Below are 22,434 nucleotides of genomic sequence, written 5' to 3' on the forward strand. Positions count from 1 at the left end.
CAGACACACACAACGTATTTATGCATGCTTGCTCAGCCCATAACACACTCACACACACTGAAACGTGTATGAGAACTACAGCAGGCTTTGTGACTTGTGAACTTTTCAGGGTCAATGCTTTTGTCTAACTTTGGATGTTGTCTCAGGTGCTTTTCAAAATAAAATGTGAAAGATAATTTTGAGGAATTGAGACGTTCTGGGATGAAAACATGAGCCAAAAATTCAAAGCTACATGAGATACATGACTCCAGCATGAGTCCAGCACTAATAATAACGGCCTTGCAACAAACTTACAGTTGCACCACAATACTCCCTGCTTCACTTCCTCTTCTCTGTTTTCGTTGCTTCTGAGCCAGAAGAGGTTATTGAAATGGGATTTCTGTTGTCTGAGTTATTAGTTGATTTGTGACACAACAGCTCTCAAAAACACTTCCAACGAACCAACCTTGGGGCATGCTGATCTTCTCGCCATTCTTGCACTTGAGTTTGTGCTTCTTGAAGGTGCCTTTCCTCTTTTTAACGTTGGGTTTCTCCTGGTTCTGGTTCAGGTGGAGGATGAGGAGGCTGAGCTCACGTTCAAACACATCCTGCTCCCACTGGGCCAGCTGCTGCTCACGCTGCCGCAGGAACTCTTCGTGGGACTTCTGCTCCAGAGCCGCGCGCTTCAGCTCCTCCTCACGGCATCGCAGCTCCTGATGGAGGAGATGTTTTTTATCAGCAGAACTAAAGTTGTGCAGGTTTGCAGGTAAGCCACCAAGAGCAATACAGGGTTCAGTATCTAGCCCTTGGGCTGGGCCGTCTGCTTAGTGGGTGACCTGTATACTCTCATCTCCTCCTGAGTGATTTGAGAAGCTGAAAAGCTTTAGAGATTGGTTACAATGAAACCTTTCATCCGTATCAGCGGTGAGACAATCCAGTGCCGAAATTTTATCTGATGTCCCACAGATTAGTTTGTTGGCAGCACTGGGCATGTTTCAGAATATGAGCTAATCCTCCAGGGATCTTCCTTTAAACACCAATGAAATTGAAAACAAGTTCTGAGAAAAAATAACATCCAAAACAAAGATGTTTTGGAAAAAATGTTTCTTGAGCTAAATTACTTCTCTCTCAATTGGGATTAAATATCATATTAGTGCAATGCTTGAAGAAAAAAACTGCTACTATTCATATTTATTTACAATATCTTATCAAGCATTTCAATTTAAATCAAGTTTGATATGAGTAACTTTATGTCTTTTCTTTGAGGCAAAATCGCATCTAGGGCTATAAACCTCGATTCATCTTTTAATTAAATTAACTTTGATGAACACATCAGCTGTTTTGCTTTTGTTGAATAGATACAACAGTCAGCTACCAAATTTTTTCTCTGATAATACAAGGCTATGTGTGTGTGATAGTGTGCTAAGTAAAAGTTTCTTCTTTTTGTCTTGTTTTTGAGGCTTTTGGAAATGCTACTGACTCCAGGTTATCATCTGGATGAGCAAAAATTTAGGTTTTTGAGAACAATGACACACGTAGACACTCTCTCCGAAACACACATGTAATACATGTATATTGAATTTCCATATTGTATATATTCATTTCGAACTCTGTCAGTGTATGTTGATATTATATACACTACAGTCCAAAGTCTGAAACCACTTTCCCAGAAAAGAAAAATATTTGTTTAAAATGAATAAACATACATTTAAATAAATATTATTAAATAAATAATGTGTCATCATGGATTATGAGCTGTATACACAATATACTGCATAAAAACATTTTTTGCGTGACACAATTTATATTTTGATATATTAACACAGACATGTTTTGCTCTGGTGCCATCTATGTAACATCAGCAGTGTTGAAAGTAACATGGGTATTGAACTTACATAGATTTTTTTTTTTTTTTTTTTTTAATTTTGCTAGGAGCTGATACGGACTTAAATTGTGTTTTAAGTTCACAAAAGTCTTTACAAAAAGGCAGCATAAATAATCTGCTTCCTGCTTACATCAGCACATGCACGCCAAGTGTATATTTATGGTGATGAAATATGCATTTTCGGCTGTTGTTGTAGTGTGGATGTAGCATTAGCTGGAAAAAAAAAAAATGTTTCATTTACAGTAAGTGCCAGAGCTACAAAGTATAAGAACTGAACAACAGTTTTTAGAAAGATCTTTACATGAGGTGAATCAACTCTGTTGTGGTGTCTTACCTTTTCTTTAGCCCGGAGCTCATCAAACATATCCTGAATCTCTAGTTTCCAGTCCTCCTGCAAGGAGTGGAAGGAGTCCTGTGGCATCTCTTCCTTCACCTGCTGCTCCAGGGCGGTCAGCTGAGCTAGGATGGAGCTGAAATTGGGTCTGCGGTGGGGGTCCTGGTCCCAGCACTCTGTCCAACATACAGCAGATGTCATTAGACGGCAAGCTCCCCACCACAGCATTATATACGTATATATATACAGCTGGAATCTTTTGGGTGTGAAAACTTTGGTGATCATACACTAGAAGGCCAAGGGGGCCTGAGGTTTCGGCCTCTTAAAGGAAGTTTTTCCTTGACACTGTCGCCAAGTGCTTGCTCATGGGGGATCTGTTGGGTCTCTTTAAATCATTTTATAAAGAGCTTGGCGTAGCCCTGCTCTATATGTAAAGTACCTTGATGTAAATTTGCTATGATTTGGCGCTATATAAATAAATCTGATTTGATCTAGAACAAAGTAAAATAAATAAGCAAATGCTAAAGGTGAACCAAAATGGGCATTGGGAAGTTTGGTTTCTTTGATGCAAATGGAAAAAAAAAACTGACACCAAACAAGATAAATAAGACAAATTTACTCATCTCTAGCACAGTTTCACTTCTTTCAACTGTTTTCATGAATAGAGGGACATGAAAAGAGGAAGTCACCCACTGATTCACCAGCAGATCTGCTCTAAAAATGCCCAATCCTTCAACTTCAACTCAGACTGGATGACTTACTGACTATCGTGCAATACCTTGGATTTCTATTTGCACTTGTACGCTTGTATGAACATAATCTAGAGTCAAGTTTATTGTTTACTCAAAGTGTTATGCTTAATTAAATCGCTGGGGGGTTGCATTAAGATGCAATTCTTTGGTCAATACAAGCAGATCAAAAACCAATTTAATGATTTAGTCCTCTGGGGTGGCTATCAGAGGTTTTGTGCTCTGATCTGTTTTTAAAGCAAATCATGAGAGAGGAAACAGAGGGAAAAAGTCTGCCTGTTCTTTGATAGATAACAGAATTGGATTATGTTAGAAAGTCACCAAGGTGATATTTTCTGTTTCATCTTAAGTGTTTAAGTGCATACAAACGTACTGATAGCTTCCGCACAAAACACTTCCTCTTCATGACCGGGCTATGAGCATATAAGAATCTGTTTTTTCAATTTCAACCCAGATTTCAGGAAATGGAAAGACAGCGTGCTGGACACAGTAGTGGTCTCATGCAAGAGTGCTCTCAGACGAGAGCTGCAGCAAAAATTGAGCTGTGAGCACGCTCAGCTGCATTTGTTTTTCTGGACTTTTGACTGAGTCATGTACATCCACCTAGTCTACAGTGGATATGTCAATGTCACACTGAGAAAACAAATAATAAAAGTTCTACTCTGCATTCTACTTATGTTCTCAACACGAAACTTGTTTCAACCCTAATCAGCCCAAAACCTTTATATGCCCGTTATATTATGAGGTACTTCTCCCGTGTATTATGAAGAGATGCTGGAAGTGGAAAAAAAAAAAAAGTCATAAAAGGAAGAGTTAAGAAATAAATACGTTTCTGTCCACACAAAAATCAACTGAGCTGTAGAGGAAGGAAAACAAGAGGAAAATAAATCGTTTGGTTGACTTGAGATTTTTAAAAAGTAAAGGTCCTTCAGAATCTGTTTGATTGATTTATAATGGCTATAGTAGGATAATGGATGTTTTTCAATGTTAAGACAGAACATGATGTCCTCCCTGCCACTGAACATGGGTGGACGGGGCAGCGTCCTTCCACTTTAATAATCTCTGCATAGGGGGGTTACATTTATTCTCAAATTTGAGGATTTGTAATAAGGTATGAAAAATACCAAAAATTAATGTGAATAATGGACACTCCATTTGGTGCAACAAGAATCGGGAATTACACAAACTGTAAACTGTAACAAAGAACGCTGGGCACAGACGAATGTTGAGTTAACAATCCAGAAAATTTAATCCCATATCTCATCTCACAGCTAAAGGTCGAAATCTACCCAAATTCCCAAGAAGTTTTCTTTTTTTTCCACAGATAAAGGATACTAAATGCTTGTGTGAGGGGGTGTAGAGAAAGAAAGGGTTCTATTGCATTATATCTCACACAAAAAAATATCCAACCTGACATGAGCTGAGCAAAGGGTTCAGGGCATGTGGAAGGGATGGGCAGGGTGAGCTTGTTGACTGCAACTCCATAGGCCACAGCAAGTCCATCAATCCCTTTGTAGGGAGCCTCTCCCGTCAGCAGTTCCCACAGCAGAACTCCATAACTATAAAATAAATACAAAAAAACATAAATGAGTATATTAATAACAAAATCAGACACAAAAAATTATATTTTTTAATAGTGTTTTCATACAGCACTTATATATACAAACAAATATTAAATCAACTTTAGTATCAGCTTTAGTATCAATTTATTGAAGAAAATTTTCATTTGCTTTCCGAAGTTTTTAAAGTAAACTCCATCTGTGTTTACAGGAGTTTACTTTCTAGGCCACTGTCATGTTGATTTCTGTCATGAGTGTTTTCATATCCACATTTTGTAAATGCAAACCAAACACTTCCTGCTGCTGCTTCACACTAAAATCCTTCCAGCAAACAGTATTATGATTAATCATGGAATTTACTGCAAAAGCAGCTGAATAAATCTTGAATTACCAGCACCTGGATTATCTTTAATCCCAGTGATGACTGGTGGAAAAGCCTACATATTATCCTGTTATGAAGTTAAGGAGATGGAACCTGTAAACCCTGACAGGTTTGGAGCCCCAGAAGTGATTACTTATTCATATTTACTATCCGATTGTGTAGCTCACCTATTGAATTGATGTTTGGACTGATGGAATTGATTATTTTTGAACATTTTGCTTTGCTTTAAGGGTTTTAGTTGTTTGCTGAGTATTGGCCCACCATGACAGAACCCATTGGTTTGTTCGCAATTTCTCAGTATGCTATGTGACCTGGGGTCTTGTCTAGTTTTCCATTGCTTCTATACAAGAGGAAGAAGAAAAGCCTCCCCTAAGGCTTGATTCTAGGCCACAGCTCCTGACAAGCATCTTAACTCTCCATATCTGACAGTTGATGGAGAGTGAGCAGTGCTTGCAACTTAAATCTCCTTTTTCCCCCCAGACATAACTGTTTTTTCAAATGCAGGTAAACCCACAAATTAAAGCTGATTGACCCTGTTTCCACTGCCACTCCAGTTTGCCTGTCTGTTCAGAGTAAACATTTTACAGACACATGAAGACTGAGCTCTCTGTGTGAGACTCTTGTATCAGTCATTTTAAAAATTGCATGGAGTCTCCAGCTCACTCTGTCCCACAAGAACATAGCAGCAACTCAGTTTTTCTCGTTTAAGAGTACTGTGTCAGAAAGGTGACAGGTGTATGTCTTTGCTGTGACTGACATTGCAGCAGGAGGAGGGGTAGAGGTATTAGCTTGTTGTGTCGTGGTTGTGTTTATATCAAAATCAACAAGAGTTGGAGTAGCATTTTACCTGTTCCTGTCCAACTGTTGTAACTGACAATGAATATTTAGTTCGTACGGATTCAGGAGATCCAGTCAATACATGCTGATTGGTTCACGAAATTAGAGAAACTTTACATTACTGTGACGAGAATAGGTAGGTAAAATACTGCCGCCTATGGAGCAAGTAGCATCCCACACATGAGCCACTTTAAGAAAAATCTCATCATATCTCATTTAGTGGTGAACAGGCATATAAGATAGCATGTTTACACACTGTGCTCTTTAGATTGTTCCTGATGAATGAAAGCCAAATATAACTCTACTTCTTGTTTTGCACAAGAAATGCTGCCTTTCACATTCAATGTTGTTGCACTGACAGCACAGAACAGTATTTTTCTCTGATGAAACATGCCGTCTGAACTCATGCATGCAGAACACGTAGAAACACAAATACACAAGCAGACACAAAAAAACACTAACAGGACTTTGGAGCCCACACAATTGGAGCAGCCCTGTGTCCTAAGAAGATGAAGCATGGTGTAGGACTTGGATCTTCCACACCGTCAATTAGCCTTTGCCCAGACCTGACTGAGCGCACTGTGGAGGTTCACTAAGTGGAGAGCACAGGCCGCAGCCTTTTTTTATTTAGTTCTTTAATTACATCTTCCACACACTGTGACTATGCAGAAACAGGGCTTGCTGGCTCAGCCCTAGGCAATCGTCTCAGTCGTCTCCGCGTGGCAGCTCTGGAGACAAGCAGCCGTGGACAAATGAGAAAGAATAGTAGAACAAAGATTACTGTTCATTTTGGGAGCAGGGCTTCCCGCCTGCCTGCCTGCTACACCCACATTTTGCCGTTTTCCAGATTGAGCAGTGATGCTGTGAAAACTAAGTTACGTGGGATTGTTGTTAATATGTGAAGGAAATGGAAACCAAGAGGGAGTATTTGTGAGACACTGAACTACATATTGCTCCTGCAAAGGGTTGCCTAAAGTACCAGTAAATTCCAAAATTAGGTTGCACCATGGCAGAATCCTTTCTGATGTTCTAAAGGGCTCTTTCAAAAAGGTTCTCTGTAGCAGCTTGCTCAATTACTTCCATATAGGCTCTGTATGGATATGCAAAGGAACATTTTATGAACGAACAAAATTGAAATCAAACCCTGTCATATGAGAGTAAGAAACAACCATATTTCAGCAAAGAAATTAATGTGTTATTTTTTTAATAATTTATATGTTGTTGAAGAAAACTGTCCAAATGCAAATTCATATTAGGCATTTAAAAGCCATCATGAATCCTGTCTCAAAAATCATACAAAGTCATTATGAAACCGCAAACCATAATTAAGGGATTTTGTCTTTCTGTGGAGATGTGGCCAAACGCACAGAGTTTATACACAAGCGCACACACACACGCACAGAGAACTATTCCCAGATAAAAGGTTGTGGTTAGGTCTGGTGTGTGGCCTCCTTCTCTGTCTATACTAGAGACAATGGGACAGTGTGCTGCACACATGTCCCACAACAAAGCACAGAGCAGCTCTTTGAAGAGACGCCGTCACATGGCTGCAGCGGCCTTGCTGCAATCAATTACTGTGTCCTTCCATCTCTTCGTCACTGTCGCCTCCACCCTCACTGCTCTGAACTTTCACCCTTTCCCCTCCGTTTCTCTCGTGTTGGGGTTTGCCCATATTTTTCAAACTTCTCAAATGAAATGCATCCCTGCATGATGCAGCAAAAAAAATGTGTGTAAAGACCAGCGCTCAGTGTTATTTCGACTTCATTACCAAGTATTTTCTGTCAAATGACCTTGTGCGATTTTCAGCCACATATATACGCCTATGTATCGCCATAGAAACCCTCTGCAAGCTTCAGAGACTGTTATTAAAGTGACGGTCAATTTTTTATTTGCTCAATTGCCCATCTGCAATTACTTCTAATTTCAATGTATATATACACCTTCTCATTCAAATGAATAGGAAAGTGTGTCCAAACTTTTGGCCTGTACTGTGTGTGTGTGTGTGTGTGTGTATATATATCTACACATATATTTTATACATTTATTTCCTTTCATTTTTAGTTTCTTTCTGTCTTTACCTTGTCCAAGTTTGAAACACTTGAGTCAAATTATCTGATTCTATTTCTGATCCCTATACTAAACTAAGCTAATTCTCCTAGTTTCATTTTTAATCTACCCATATAAGAGTTTCATTGAACTATTAAGACAAGATGCCAAGTACACATGGAGGATATGATTACATCTTTTTTAAGAATTGTGACAAGTAAGGGAAAAATGCTCCATGGGAATATATTTTGTTTTGGGGTTTTTTCAGTGGTTTTAACTCACAGAAATGTTTTTTGAGCTTAGTTTTGGACATAGGCGGACAAAAGGAGCAAGAGGAGCAACACTGGAGCAGATAACAGCACCAGATTCAGAAGACTGAGGCGCTGACTTAAACCTGCTAAAATGCTAACCAACCAGGCAGGGCTCAGTATTAGACATGTCGGAGGAGGAGGAAGAGGAAGAAGATGATGATCGGGAAGGCAGTGTCACTGCTATCTGGAGGTTTTAATTATGCAGCCTTAGCACTAAACCTATTTCTCACTGTCTGAAGCAGATAGAGACATGAAATAAAAACCATGTGACTAAATCATTGCCTTTACCCTAGCAATCATCACCATCTTTTCAAATCAAAACAACCTGAAAAGGTTGAACTGAACTAAACAACAAACAATGTGTTTTTTGTCCAACCATTTATCATTTCAAAGGCAAAGCAAATAATTCAATAAAAGTAAAATGTTTACGCTCCCAAAAGTCTCTATTTCATATTTCTATCTCCTTCAGAGATTGAGTAATTAAGGTCTTAGTGAACGTCAACTTCAGAAAACCCTCTGGTTTAAGGAGGTTGTTTAAAAAGACACCTCAGGTTTGGATGGGTTAATATCTCAACTAACTTTTGTTTATCGCAAAATGTTGGATTATTCCTTTAAGGTGCCATGACTTGATCTGTATCCCTTTTCTTAAAAATGACAAAGGGGCACAATTGGCTATTTGAAAACTCAAATACCTTGGAAATTCCTGGATTTGGTCCAACTGAATTCCATTGTAAATTACACAACAGCTAAACTTCTCTGAGCCTGGGAAAGTACAGCGAAACACACATAAGAACTCACCTCCAGACATCACTGCCCTTGGAGAAGGTTGAGGACTTGATAACCTCGGGGGCCATCCAGGCATAGGTGCCTGCGGTGCTCATCTTGGTGGTCTTGTGCCACTCTCTTGCCAGGCCAAAGTCAGTGATCTTCAGCGTCAGACCCTCCATACACTCATTCTCTATGGGCTGAGCCAGGAGGACTGCAGAGAGGGAGGAAACAAGGGTAGTGAGAGGGAAGGAGGAAAGAAAAACAGACAGGGAAGATGGAAATATGATGAGTGAGTCAAAATGACTGTGAGCACCAACTGTGGACTTTTCTCATCTGTCACTGAGGAAGAATTTCATACTAGATTGGGATTAGTCTTCAACACGCATTCTTCATTTTTTTCTCAGGCCAGCACAGTGGCAAACATGTTTCCATGTATCCCATGACACACTTGCGTGAGATCTATTACAGTGAATACACACATCTCTAGAACCTGTGATTGTGTTGAATCATCAGTGATAGGTGATTGGCTGTTGGCATGTATAATATCTCAATTTCCTCTAGCCCTGTGTATGGTATAGTTAATCTGACATGCTGAACCAAGATCATACGCTCTGCAAACACATGGCGCAAACAATGAAATAGAAAAGGAAAAGAGCGTACACTGTAAAATGTGGTAGCCTATAAGTTCACCCTACTTTGGTAAGCAGCCAGCAATGTGCAACCACACAGCGTTGGAAGGTTCTCCAGGCAAGTTTCTATGAAAACAGAATAACAGAATATAGCGCTGAGGATGCCGGTGGCTGTGGTGTGACTATGTATCACATGTCTCAGTATGATCGGCAGCCGTGCCTCTCTTCCCCTTTGCTGGCAGGCTGGGCACTGCTCTGGGCATGGCTGGCCGTCAAACACAGGGAGGAGAAGCAGCAAAGAATTTGACTTATTATAGGGAAGTAAGACTCCTGCTATTTGCAGTCACTTTCCGACTTTCTGGGCTCGCCGTTGTTTTCCTTTTCTTTCTTTTTTGAGTCTTTCACTGAGAAATCTATTTTCTCCAGTCTCTCTTTCACCACCATTTAATCTTTTTTTATAAATATGAATGATTCCCTCTTTCACTCTTTGTCGACTCTCTTTGTCTCTCTCTCTCTCTCTCTCAGACATCCTGTGCTTCGTCTATAGCCCAGAGGCAGCAAGTTTTACGTCACAAAAGAATGTATCATAAGAGGTTGTGTTGTCTGGTTTGTGTGTGTGTGTGTGTGTGTATACATTGATGGAGTGGGAGACTTAGTCCTTTCATACTGTACTTGCACGACAATTTCTGCACGCTGTCCTTCCCACACCCTCTCAGACATACAGGCGACTTCCATAGCAACACGTTCTCTCTATCCTGTCTCTTGAGATGATGACAGGGGCAAAGACAGCTGAAGGAGGCCTTTACCTCACCCATTTATTCTAACAACCAGACACGGTGTTGAATTAACAAAACAAAAGAGGCACCAAAGTTTGTCCATCACAAACTCACAAAATCAACTTCCGCCCCGGAGACGAAGGCAGAAACAATAAAATCCCAAAAAAGCAGCCGATGGCCAAAACAAAAACAAGCTCCAACAGCAGCAGAGAAAAACTTGCTTTCTCATTTAACCTTTCTGCAGAAAATCGATTTCTGTCCATTCTACAGTTGTGTCATTGTTTCTGTCAATGCCTCAGGCACTCAGGGAGGGGGTGGGAAGAGGAAGGGAGAGGAGAGAGGTGTCTTTATTTACCGCCACACGCCTATATCATGCTCTACGTTTGTTTGTTTTTGTTGTTGGTGGTTTTTTTTGTCTGCTTGCTGGTCATCCACTAGGAAAAAAAACAAGCCCTGGTCATTGAAACCCCTATTTACACCCAGGTGCTCATCGGTTTTGCTGTGGCCCTACCTCCAGGAAGTGATGCTGCTAACAGTCAATTAGCCGCCAGTGTAAGGCACTTCCTTAAAGAAAAGACAAAAAAATTAAATTAAATAAAATAAAGAAAAACACAATAAGCAGCCAATTTAGTTGTTCTTGCTCATTGTTCATTTTGCTGAATAAGCACTGAGGTATTTCAGGAAACAGAAGTTAAGAGGGGCTACAATGTCTCTGACATGGCTGAGAGGGACAGTAGGGAAGTGCAGGTACTGTGGTAAAGCGAGCAGAAGTGAGAGAGAGAGAGAGAGAGAGAGAGAGAGAGAGAGAGAGAGAGGTGGAGAATGTTGCTTGTTATCATATGACTGAGTGAGACAGGGCACTGATAAAAGAGGCTACCTGGGTTTAGAAAGCAAAATTAGAGATAATAACGCAAACACACACAGCCCATTCAGCATGGTCGAGCAGACACACACAGGGCACAATCACATTCTGTGTCCAAATTTTTGCGACACACAAGTAGCAATCTGTAAGAAATCACTGCACATAAACACAAAGAAGGAACCAATACACGTGCTCATGCATAAACACCATTCAATGGCTTCACATATGCATATTGAAGTGTAGCTATAACTGCTGAACTGTGTAAACACTAATCAACCACCTATATAATCATTAGATTTGCTTAAAGTGTGTTTGCACAATAATATCATAGGTGCCAGATTAATCATATATATGACTATTATTTTCATAAATCACACATTTTGTATTTGTGCCACTTAAGTTGAATACTTATTATTATAATGTGTGTCAAAATGAATTATTTGGTCGAATAATTTTAAATTCACAGTACCCAAGTGCCTGAGGTTATAGAAGCCATTTGTGAGCTGTGGTGAATTAATAATTATGACACTATACCATCCCAGAAGTTATATGAGGAAGGATTTAGTATACAGCACCACAAATGGAAACATTCTGGAAAAAGATGAGCCTGTTTGCTGCCTGTGTAAAACAAGATGTAGTCAATTTCTTGTACATATTCTCTGCCATTTTTATTAGAATTGATTTGCACTGAAATGTAACAGTCATAAGCCCCAAGGACACAAGGACACATACATTTAGAAAACCTTAAAAAAAACCCTTAAACCTTAAAAAAAAAAAGATGTCTTATTTAAAAGCCTTCAATCCACTCCTGTCTATGCATAACTGAGCAATACTTTCTATTGTCTATTTATGGCAATATACAGATAATAATCTGTGTAATATAACAAGCTTTCTTTTTGAGAGCCAGTGGAGAATATATATAACATTATCATACGAGCGCATTAAGACAGAGATGGTTAGCCTAGCTTAGCATTAGAACTGTGCACAGAAATTATTAATACACTGTCCCATCAAAACATGGCTATAATAGTCAACTTTGGAGTTCCTCTGCCGATGAATATATTGGTGTAAGATAAGCCATGGGCCACCTCATCATTTATTGCTGTGTTTATTTAGATTCTTATCTAAACAGGGGGTTTCACCACCATTGTAATGCTGCAATTCTGTGTGCCAGAGGTTCACCTGTTTCCACAGCAATCCAGCAGAAGTTAGACGGCAGCTCAGCTCTAGCCACAGAGTTAAACCCTGTCCAGCTGGACCTGGTTTCAAAGCTCTGCTCTGCCATGCCAGAGTGGGAACATTATTTAAAAGAGGAGCCATCGCCCCCATATAGAAGGAGCCCAACCCACCTCAGTGCTGCTGCAACTCTGTGGGCTTCTCTGTACATGGCTGGTGTGAACTAGCAGTCTACATGTGAGGCATTTAGGGAACATCAAAAAATTGTAATATGTACCAATAGTTTGCATCTGACTCATTTGAGGAGTGGGAAAAAAAAAAGTCTCTGCAGATGTCTCAACCTTTGGCAAACAGTGAGGGTGGTATGTTTTTTGCCACTACTATTACTACTACTACTACTAATAATAATAATAACTTGAATAATTTTAAGAATTGAATAAACTGGCTGTTGTTTTAGTGTGCTTGCCTCAGTATTCCATTCCCATATCATGATAGTATTGTTAAAAAACGCTCTTGAGTAATAGTGTTATTGCAATTATTTTAAGGACAACATATTCAAAAAAAAGCTGCTATCTTGACAAAACAAATTTACTTTGAAGCAAACATGGCACAGACACAACTGAGTTCTGATAGTTTCATCACTCAACTTAGATACACACTTAAACATACGTATGTCATGCACGTAAATATCTCACACACCCATGGATGCACACTATACACAAGCATAGAGTCCCACTTACTCAATGAAAGAAGTTCTAAAAGTATTTCAGCGGCCTCGACCACATTCTTCTTCTACTTCCTGAGTGCATCCACAGTTCAGCCTTCCTCCTTTCACCACCACTGCTGTGTTAGTCAGCTGCTTAATGGCAAGACACTGTCCAAATCAGCCACTGACCCAAATAACATCTAGTCTGCTGCTAACACCTTCAAAACTTCAGTTTGTGGGTCAAGATTCAGAAAATGGAACTTTATGGTTTGGATCTAATAAAGTGTTGTGAGATTGTACATGCAGGATACGTGAGTAATTTCTTATCTGTGTCCTCCTTTATCTCCCACCTGGTCTCACATTTTGTAGAGATGTGTTGACAAAAATGGCAAGCAGAGCAGGAAATTCTAAGTATAATGGCAGTTACTAGGACTAGATGAGTCTTGCCCAGACACAACGTCTTCCTGATAAAGAGGCGACACAAACAATGTTGCCACAAAAACACCATGACCCATCACCATGGTGACAAGACTCTGTTTGGTGTTGTTTGTTGCTCTGAAACAAGAGTGTGTCAGTCGCAGACATGACTCGTACCAATAGCGGCCTAGATATGAGTTTGGTATTAGGCTGACTCAACCCTTGCAACAGTTACATTTGCGAAGATCCCAGCATTGAGGATTTTGTGCACCAGTGGATGTAACATAAGACTAAGTATGCGTTTATCCATCCTCAAACTATTTACATTCCCCACATTCTTCATGTTAATGAACAACTGCCTTTGATCTAATGGGATTTCATAATAGCTGAGTAAAATTCTGCCTCAAGTGCAAATCAGTTCAACCTTTTGAGAAAAAAAAAAAAAAACTGCTACAATTCTGATGACACCAAATTGTTTCAGGGAAATGGCTATGACATCACTACTCTAATGTAGTGGCCTTCTATTTCACAGAAATTACAGCTGATACAACTAAGTCATCTGTATAATCAGATGACTGACAGCATCTGATTATACAGAGTTTAGGGCAACATTAGTAGCTCTGTCGTGCTCCCTGTTGGATTTTACTCCAGTAAATCCAGCCAACATTAGCATAGTAGCATTATGTTAGCCCAACATATTAATTAGGGGTCATACAGAAAGCCTTTCTTCATGTGGGCCGTTTTAATAAAAGCTAAATAAAAGGCTGATACTAATTACATTTTCCTTCATCACACTAATAAGACTTGCACTAACTAGCTATAAAAGAAGAGTGATATTTTTCACACAGTAGTGTATATGTTGACTTTTAGCCTGGGTTCTGTTGGCTCCAGCCTAAAATAATTTTTATCACGTTTGTACTGTAGTCAGTCATGGAGTCCCGCAGGGTTCGGTACTTGGACCAATCCTCTTTACGCTTTATCTGCTTCCTCTAGGCAACATTATCAGGAAACACAGCATCAATTTCCACTGCTACACAGACGATACTCAGCTGTACCTATCAATGAAGCCAAATGAAGTCAGTCAGATAGTCAGACTGCAGGCATGTCTTGAAGACATAAAAGTCTGGATGACCAGAAATTTTTTACTTCTCAACTCTGACAAAACAGAAGTTATTGTACTCGGTCCTAAGCACCTCAGAAAAATACTATCTAATCATCTCATCAGTCTGGACGGCATTACTTTGGCTTCCAGCTCCACTGTAAGAAACCTTGGAGTAATTTTTGACCAGGACATGTCCTTTGTCTCTCACATAAAACAAGTTAGTCGGGCAGCTTTCTTCCACCTGAGAAACATTAGGAAAATCAGAAACATCCTTTCTCAGGATGATGCAGAAAAACTAGTCCATGCATTTGTAACTTCTAGGCTGGACTACTGTAACTCATTACTATCTGGATGTCCAAACAAATCTCTAAAAGGCCTTCAGTTAATTCAGAACGCTGCTGCACGAATATTAACAGGAACTAGGAAAAGAGATCACATCTCTCCCGTGTTAGCTGCTCTTCATTGGCTGCCAGTAAAATATAGAGTAGAATTCAAAATCCTTCTATTAACGTATAAAGCTCTTAATGGCCAATCCATCGTATCTCAGAGAGCTCATAGTTCCTTACTGTCCTAGCAGGCCACTCCACTCTCTAGATGGAGGTTTACTTGTGGTTCCTAGAGTCTCCAAGAGTAAATCTGGAGACAGATCGTTCAGTTATCAGGCTCCTTCTCTATGGAACCAACTCCCAGCATCGGTCCGGGGGGCGGACTCTTTAGTAACTTTCAAGACCAGGCTTAAAACTTTCCTGTATGACAGAGCGTACAGTTAAAAAGTCCTCTACTCTTTAGGTATGCTGCTATAGGCCTAGGCTGCTGGGGGAAGGACTGAGCTTCTCTCTCTCTCTCTCTCTCTCTCTCTCTCACTCTCTCTCTCTCTGTCTCTCTCTCTCTCTGTCTCTCCTTGTCACCCTCTCTCCCCCTCTCCCTCTTTCTCTCTAATTCCCTCCTTGCATGCGCTGATAAAAACCATTCATATAGCATGAATTCTGTATTACAGCTCAACTCCATGAACTTCATGCAACAACATGTTCCTGCTTACACCCCCCCCCCTCCAATGCCTGTCTCTCTCTCTCTCTCTCTCTCTCCCACTCTCAACCCCAACCGGTCGAGGCAGATGCCCCCCCCCCTGAGCCTGGTTATGCTCGAGGTTTCTGCCTCTTAAAGGAAGTTTTTCCTTGCCACTGTTGCCAAGTGCTTGTTCATCGGGGGATCTGTTGGGTCTCTTTAAATAAATTTATAAAGAGTTTGGTCTAGACCTGCTCTATATGTAAAGTGCCTTGATGTAACTTTGTTATGATTTGGCGCTATACAAATAAATCTGATTTGATTTGATTTGATTTGTAGCAGCACATATTTTTAAAAGCCATTCTTGTTAAAAGCCGTCTTGCTTTCAAAAGAATCAGCAGAAGACATAAAAAAAAATAAACTAAACTCTTTTAAACCAAACAGAAGAGGAGCTAAAAACAAGAACTTAATTGAAATTGAATTTACCAACAATTCCATCTACATTTTACAAAAATTAAACGTGGAGTATTGAATATTACTGTAGATCGCAATCATCCAAATCCCTGTTAGTTAATGATCTGATGATCAAATAAATCTGGTTTGATTTGATTTGATTTGTAGCAGCACATATTTTTAAAAGCCATTCTTGTTAAAAGCCATCTTGTTTTCAAAAGAATCAGCAGAAGACATAAAAAAAAAAAAAAATAAACTAAACTCTTTTAAACCAAACAGAAGAGGAGCTAAAGACAAGAACTTAATTGAAATTGAATTTACCAACAATTCCATTTACATTTTACAAAATTTAAACGTGGAGTATTGAATATTACTGTAGATCGCAATCATCCAAATCCCTGTTAGTTAATGATCTGATGACTGATCATATTATGGGTTTATTCTGTTTCACTGAAACCTGATTGCAGCAGGATAAGCATGTTAGTGTAAATGAATATTACCATAGGTCGAGGAGGAGGGGTGGCTGTGCTATTTCATTCCAACTTATCAATTAATCCTAGAGCAAACCCTGGTTATAGATCTTATGAAAGCCTTACTCTCGGTCTCTCCCATTCAAACTGGAAAATTGAAAACAATTTGTGCTAGTTAGATCGCCCCTGTGGTACTTACGCAGAGTTTCTATCGGAGTTCTCTGAGTTCCAATCAGAAATCATACTAAGTATTTGTAGTATTAGTACAGATAAAATCAGTATAATGGTCGATTTCAATATTCATGTAGTTGTCGTCTGTGACAGCCATAGTTCTGCATTAAAGTCAATTTAGTTATCCCAGTGTGTGAATGAATCTACTCACTGTTTCAATCACACCCTTGATCTGGAGTGAACATATGGCATTGAAATTGACCAATTAAAAAAATCTCCCCACAACCCTCTTCCCTCTGATCATTACTTAATAACCTCAAGTTTACAATAAATGGCTGCAAAGCATCTGTGAACAAATTCAGCTATAGCAGATGTGTAACTGAAAATGCTGTGGCCAAATTTAAGGAGAAGATTCAGACATCATTTGCTAAAGTCAATAGAGGACTTCTCCCCTACACCAACTGATGATTTTGTGAGTAGCACTACGGCCTCACTGTGTTCAAATCTTGATTCTGTGGCTCCTCTGAAAAAAAAAAAAAAAGTAATGACTCAGAGGAGGCTGGCATCTTGGAATAGCCCTCAAATTTGTGCCATAATGCAGATAAATTCTTCTCAGCCTGGGAAGAAACAAAACATATTTAAAAGAAAGCTGTTCAGATTATTAGAAGCTCCTACTATAAGAACAGTTCCAGGTTTCCTCTCAGTAATTTAGCCAGGCTGACAGAGAGTTAGAGCTCAGTGAAACCATTGATTCCTGTATCTCTTGGCTGCGATTATTTTATTGGCTTTTTTTTATTGATAAAATCTTAACAATCAAAGCCAAAATTCACCAGCTTTTACCTACAATAGGGAGTAGTCCACTATCAAATGCAGTAGCTACTCAGTCAACTGTAACACCTGCTTTGTATTTGAAATCGTTTTCAACTTTAAATTTCTCTGAGCTAGTTTCTATAGTCTCATCATCTGAACCATCAACTTGTCTTTTAGAGTTGATACCACAGCCTTTCAAGATTGCTTTTATTAAAGCTCTCCTCACAAGACCTAATCTTTATTCAGATTTTTTGGGTAATTATAGACCCACATCTAACCTCCCTTTCATTTCCAAAATTCTTGAAAAAGCAGTTGTAAGCCAATTATGTGCATGTAGGGCTGGGCAATAAAACGATAACGATAATTATTGCTAACTATTGATAACTTTTCCTCAATACAAATACAAAACATGGTTGATAGAACTTATTACATCCATGCTTTGACAGACAACACGAACAGCCAATGATAATTATATTATTAATATTAATATCAATATTAATGTGGTATCTTCACATCTCGCATAGGAGTAAAAAGGAACCTTTATACTTGACAGAAATAGTTATTTGATTTATATCGTGATATATCAACTATCAATATCTGACTAATATGAAATATCGTGATACAATTATGTTCCATATCACCCAGCCCTATGTACACATCTGCATAGGAATGGCTTGTTTGAAGAGTTTCAGTCAGGTTTTAGAGTAAATCATAGCACAGAAACGGCACTGCTAAAAGTTACCAACAGCATTCTATCCAACTAGATCTTAGGGCTGCTTTGGACACCATTGACCATAATGTTGTATTACAAAAGCTGAAACATGAAATTGGGATGAAAGGAGCCACACTAAGATGGTTGTATATGCTTCCCTAGGGCAATATCACCCAGAAGCACAGCATCGATTTTCACTGAAATGCAGATGATACTCAGTTATATTTGTCAATGAAGCCAAATGAAATGAATCAGCTAATCAGACTTCAAACTTCATGTCTTAAAGACACTAAGACCTGGATGACCAGCAACTTTTTACCTCTGAGCTCAGATGAAACTGGAGTCATTGTACTTGTCCGTAAGCACCTTAGAGAAGTATCATCTGATCATGTAACCACTCTGGATGGCATTAGTTTGGCCTCCAGTTCCACTGTTAGGAATCTTGGAGTCAATTTTGATCAGGACATGTCCTTTGTCCCTCATATAAAACAAGTCTCTAGGACAGCCTTCACCTAAGATCAGAAACATCCTGTCTCAAGAGGAGCCCCCTCCTCCTTTGTCTCTCCTGCCCTCTCTCTTCCTTTCCCTGTCCTACAGGTGCTGAATCATCTCTGCTCCATGTTCCTGCTCAGTACCTGCTGCTGCCAGAGTTACCTTTAGTTATCATTACAAGTTTTTCTTTGCCACTGTCGCCAAGTGCTTGCTCTTGGAGGGATATGTTGGGTCTCTTTAAGAACTCCACAGAGTTTGGTCTAGACCGGCTTTATATGTAAAGTGCCTTGATGTAACTTTGTTATGAGTTAGAACTAGATAAATAAATCTGATTTGATTTAATTAGCTGATCGAACTACCAGCAACAGCAGTCATTTCAGCTGGTTGGTTGGCAATGAGACATTTGCTTTCTCTGATATCAAAGACTCATCATTTCATAGCTTTTGAAGCAAATGTTTGAATACATCAGATAAAATAGGAATTAAGTCAACATCTCTTCTATACTGTAAGTTAAGTAAGTACCTACTAATGCTAGCTATATAACATTTGCAAAACTCACAAATAGACCACCATTATTACTGTAAATTGTGTGTGTATAAGAATAAAAATTTCGGCAGGTGCATTATCAGCAACTTGCTTCTGACATTTAAAAAGACCAAAAGCTTGCACGGGTTCAATGTCCTACTCAAGGGCCTTTGAAAAGACCCAGGGCTCTAGTTGAACAGCAGTGAGAGCAACTCTAACCTTTTCAGCTGCAGACAAGTCTTTCCCCAACCGTCCAACACACCAGAGGCAAACATCAACTCCATGGAGCCGCTGCCTGCCTCTTCACTCCGCACGTAACTTAATTACATTTTCTCTATAATTCAACACTTGAATGACATCTCCATCTCTCAGCACATTTTTCTATGCACGCTATCATTCCTCAGCCCCCAGTGTCTGTTGGGGTAGGACTGATATCATTTACAAAGTGTATCACTGCCAATGGCAAATCAGAGGAAAAAAATTTAATAAAAAAATGTACATTCATCTCCCTGGAAATAGTCTAATCTGAAAAAAATAAATAAGTAAATAAATAAATATCGCACATCAGTTCAACCTTAGCCTCGTCTTTGCAGTCTCTACCTTCCTCCCTCTCCCCCCTCCCTGCCCTGCACCCGTAGGCGAGGGGAGCATTCCAACAGGGTGGGGGCTTTCCCCAGGAAGAACAGGAGCTTTGTCCCCTGAGGGACGAGGCTATAGGCTGACAGTCAGTCTGGCAACCTCTGAACAGGCAGCCAGTGAGTGAGAGAGAATGAGCGAGAGAGCGATAGGGCATAATCGCGGTGCAGAAGAAGTCATCTAACGGTGAAACTAGCCCTTACTCTGCTGGAGTTTCGTCTTAGCTCAGGTACACACATGCATTCAGTGTAGGAATGAGCTAATGTCTGTGAGTTGGTGCAAGCCAGAGCACAACAGTGGCATTTCATCATCATTAAATACAAGTAAAGATGAAGTTGTGATTCAGGTCTAAACATATTTCACGTTAAACTATTCACCACAGCCCTGTTATTAGAGGTTGTTCAATTGTGAAACAGTAATTATGTAACTTCATATGGCATTTTGAAACATTGTAATGGGATCATTTGCCACTAGATAATCTGATTTGTCAGGTTGCCCCATCATGTCATCACTTCAGTCATTAAAGAAATGTGTTGATTTAAAAAGATAGTACAATTAGCTACAGTATATGTCAACATAAACATGGCTGTGGTCAACACAATGGGTTAGTGTGTATGGAGAGAAAGTGAGGACAGGTGTAACTGTACTTTTCCTTTTTTTTAAATATATAATTTTTTGTGAGGTAATTTGTATTTAATGACATTTTAAATGACAAAAAAAAGCTGTTATATCACCTATTTCTAAGGAATCAGCTACCGGTCGTATGTCAAAAAATGCTACGCATGACTAGGGGAATATTCTTTCCCTCGGAGGGGCCGTCAGAGGGGGTTTATAAATGGTCACTTGTGCAAAGTAACTGCTGCTGAGGCCCTTAAAATGGTCACTTATTAACAAGCTTCCAGTGTACATGTGTTTAAAATTAACCTTCATTACAGGCATTTCCTTAGAAACCAAGGCAGGGGGCCATTACCATGTTAACCCCAGAGGCCCTGCGGTCAAGTTGGAGGTGATGGGTTCAGAGGTGGCGGTGCATGAAACACAGGCAGGCAAGATACTGCATTGGTTCTACACACAGGAAAACTCAATTGCTTAGTAAATTAAAAATAATAAATAAGTTGAGCCTTTTGAACATTCCTATCTCTTTTACACCACAATGTAGAATGATCAAGCAATGAGACCAATCACCATCCTGAGTCCCGAGTCGGAGCAGCTGTAAAGGTTTCTGGGTTCCTGGAAGTGCAAACTTGAAAGTGGGCTATCATTTCACTTGACATATATCTGTGACAAATAGTAATTTTGCATTAACATGAATGTGCTTGTATTGCTAGTATAATTCTTCAAATGTGCATTAGCATTATTGTTATTCTGTCATTTGTATTTGATGTTGTCTTAACTTACTTCATAACTATCTCACTGAATTAGACCTGAAACAACTATTCAGTCAAGTGATTGAATTGATTTAATTTACTTTTCTTAAACTAGTTCACACAAAGATACCAGTTTTTAAAATATGAGTGGTTGATACTTGTCTTTGTAATTTAATCGTAACCTGAATATATTTTATTCCTAAAACAAATAGTTCATAAGCATGGCAGCTGATTTATTGATGGTACAGTTGCACCTACCATATTTCCTGCAACGCCCATTTTCGATTTCATTGACACAACAACACAGAAACCCATATCTATAGACATATCAGCAATTTCTGTGTTACTTCCTGTTACAGTTGGTGTATTCAGGCTCTTTTGGCTGGTTAATGCAGAGAAAGTAGTCACAGTCACAGAAACAGATGTTTGCCTGGTTCATTAGAGGCAGAGGGTGAATGGGCTGATAAACTCACCCACTTTAAACAGCCACCCTTTCAAAATATTAGCCTGCATAAATATGCAGTAGAGATAAATTATATATTATGTTATAACTCTAATTAAATGGAATATGGCCTTTGGTCAATCTCACTCAAATTGCAAAGATTTAATCAAAACCTAAATTAAACATGTTGCTTTTTATGATGTAGTTTTTTTCATTTGGCCTTTTTTCAGGAAATCTGTGCAATGAATAGCAGCTTCATGATATTATTATCCTTCTAATTAGAGTTACAAGTAGAGGTTGGTTAATTAGGTTCTTCAGGACAGTAGCAATTATCAATGATCAAGGAAACATCACAGTTATTTGGAGCTGATGTTTATACTTTTCCTTAGTTCATCCATCTGCAAAGAGGGTGTAAAGAAAGAGAAGTTGATTCATGCAGACTAATGTTGCTAAATAAAGATCGATGGGCTGCGGTGTCCTGGCATTTGTTATTTCGTCTACGCCATGAAGGTAGGTTCAATAACAGAAACTTCTTGCGGTATAATCAGCTCAACCGCTCCACAAACTACATCCTCCAAGATGAGTTGATGGATTTGATTGTGATAAAAACCGAGGATTATAAAAATCATGAAGGAAGATTTATAGGAAGATTACATTAGTTAGTCTTTTAATAATAATGTAGCAATATTTTTACTAATAGACATTTAAACTAACTGACTTCATGCATTTATCTGGGTAAAATTTTATTCCTGTAATAAATATATATGAACAAATGAGAGAACATATGAGATATAATGAGTATTATTCAATTCCTTTGCTTTCCTTTCAAACTG

The 22,434-nt window shown here is 39.1% G+C and overlaps 1 protein-coding gene across 2 annotated transcripts in view; it reads right to left on the reverse strand.

Moving 5' to 3' along the window:
• LOC115058694 (mitogen-activated protein kinase kinase kinase 11) overlaps window positions 1-22,434 on the reverse strand; it is a 53,623-nt gene that overhangs the window by 20,649 nt on the left and 10,540 nt on the right. For both annotated transcript variants that reach the window (XR_003842130.1, XM_029526148.1), the window contains exons 2-5: window positions 8,881-9,061; window positions 4,358-4,506; window positions 2,199-2,374; window positions 446-692 (exon numbers count right to left, since the gene is read on the reverse strand). Coding sequence is in view for 1 of the 2 variants with exons in the window: in XM_029526148.1 (XP_029382008.1) it covers window positions 446-692; window positions 2,199-2,374; window positions 4,358-4,506; window positions 8,881-9,061 (753 nt within the window). In the remaining variant the exon portion in view is untranslated. The remainder of the gene's footprint in view (window positions 1-445; window positions 693-2,198; window positions 2,375-4,357; window positions 4,507-8,880; window positions 9,062-22,434) is intronic.

The sequence above is a fragment of the Echeneis naucrates genome, chromosome 18 (genome assembly GCF_900963305.1).
Source record: "Echeneis naucrates chromosome 18, fEcheNa1.1, whole genome shotgun sequence".
Taxonomy (NCBI): domain Eukaryota; kingdom Metazoa; phylum Chordata; class Actinopteri; order Carangiformes; family Echeneidae; genus Echeneis; species Echeneis naucrates.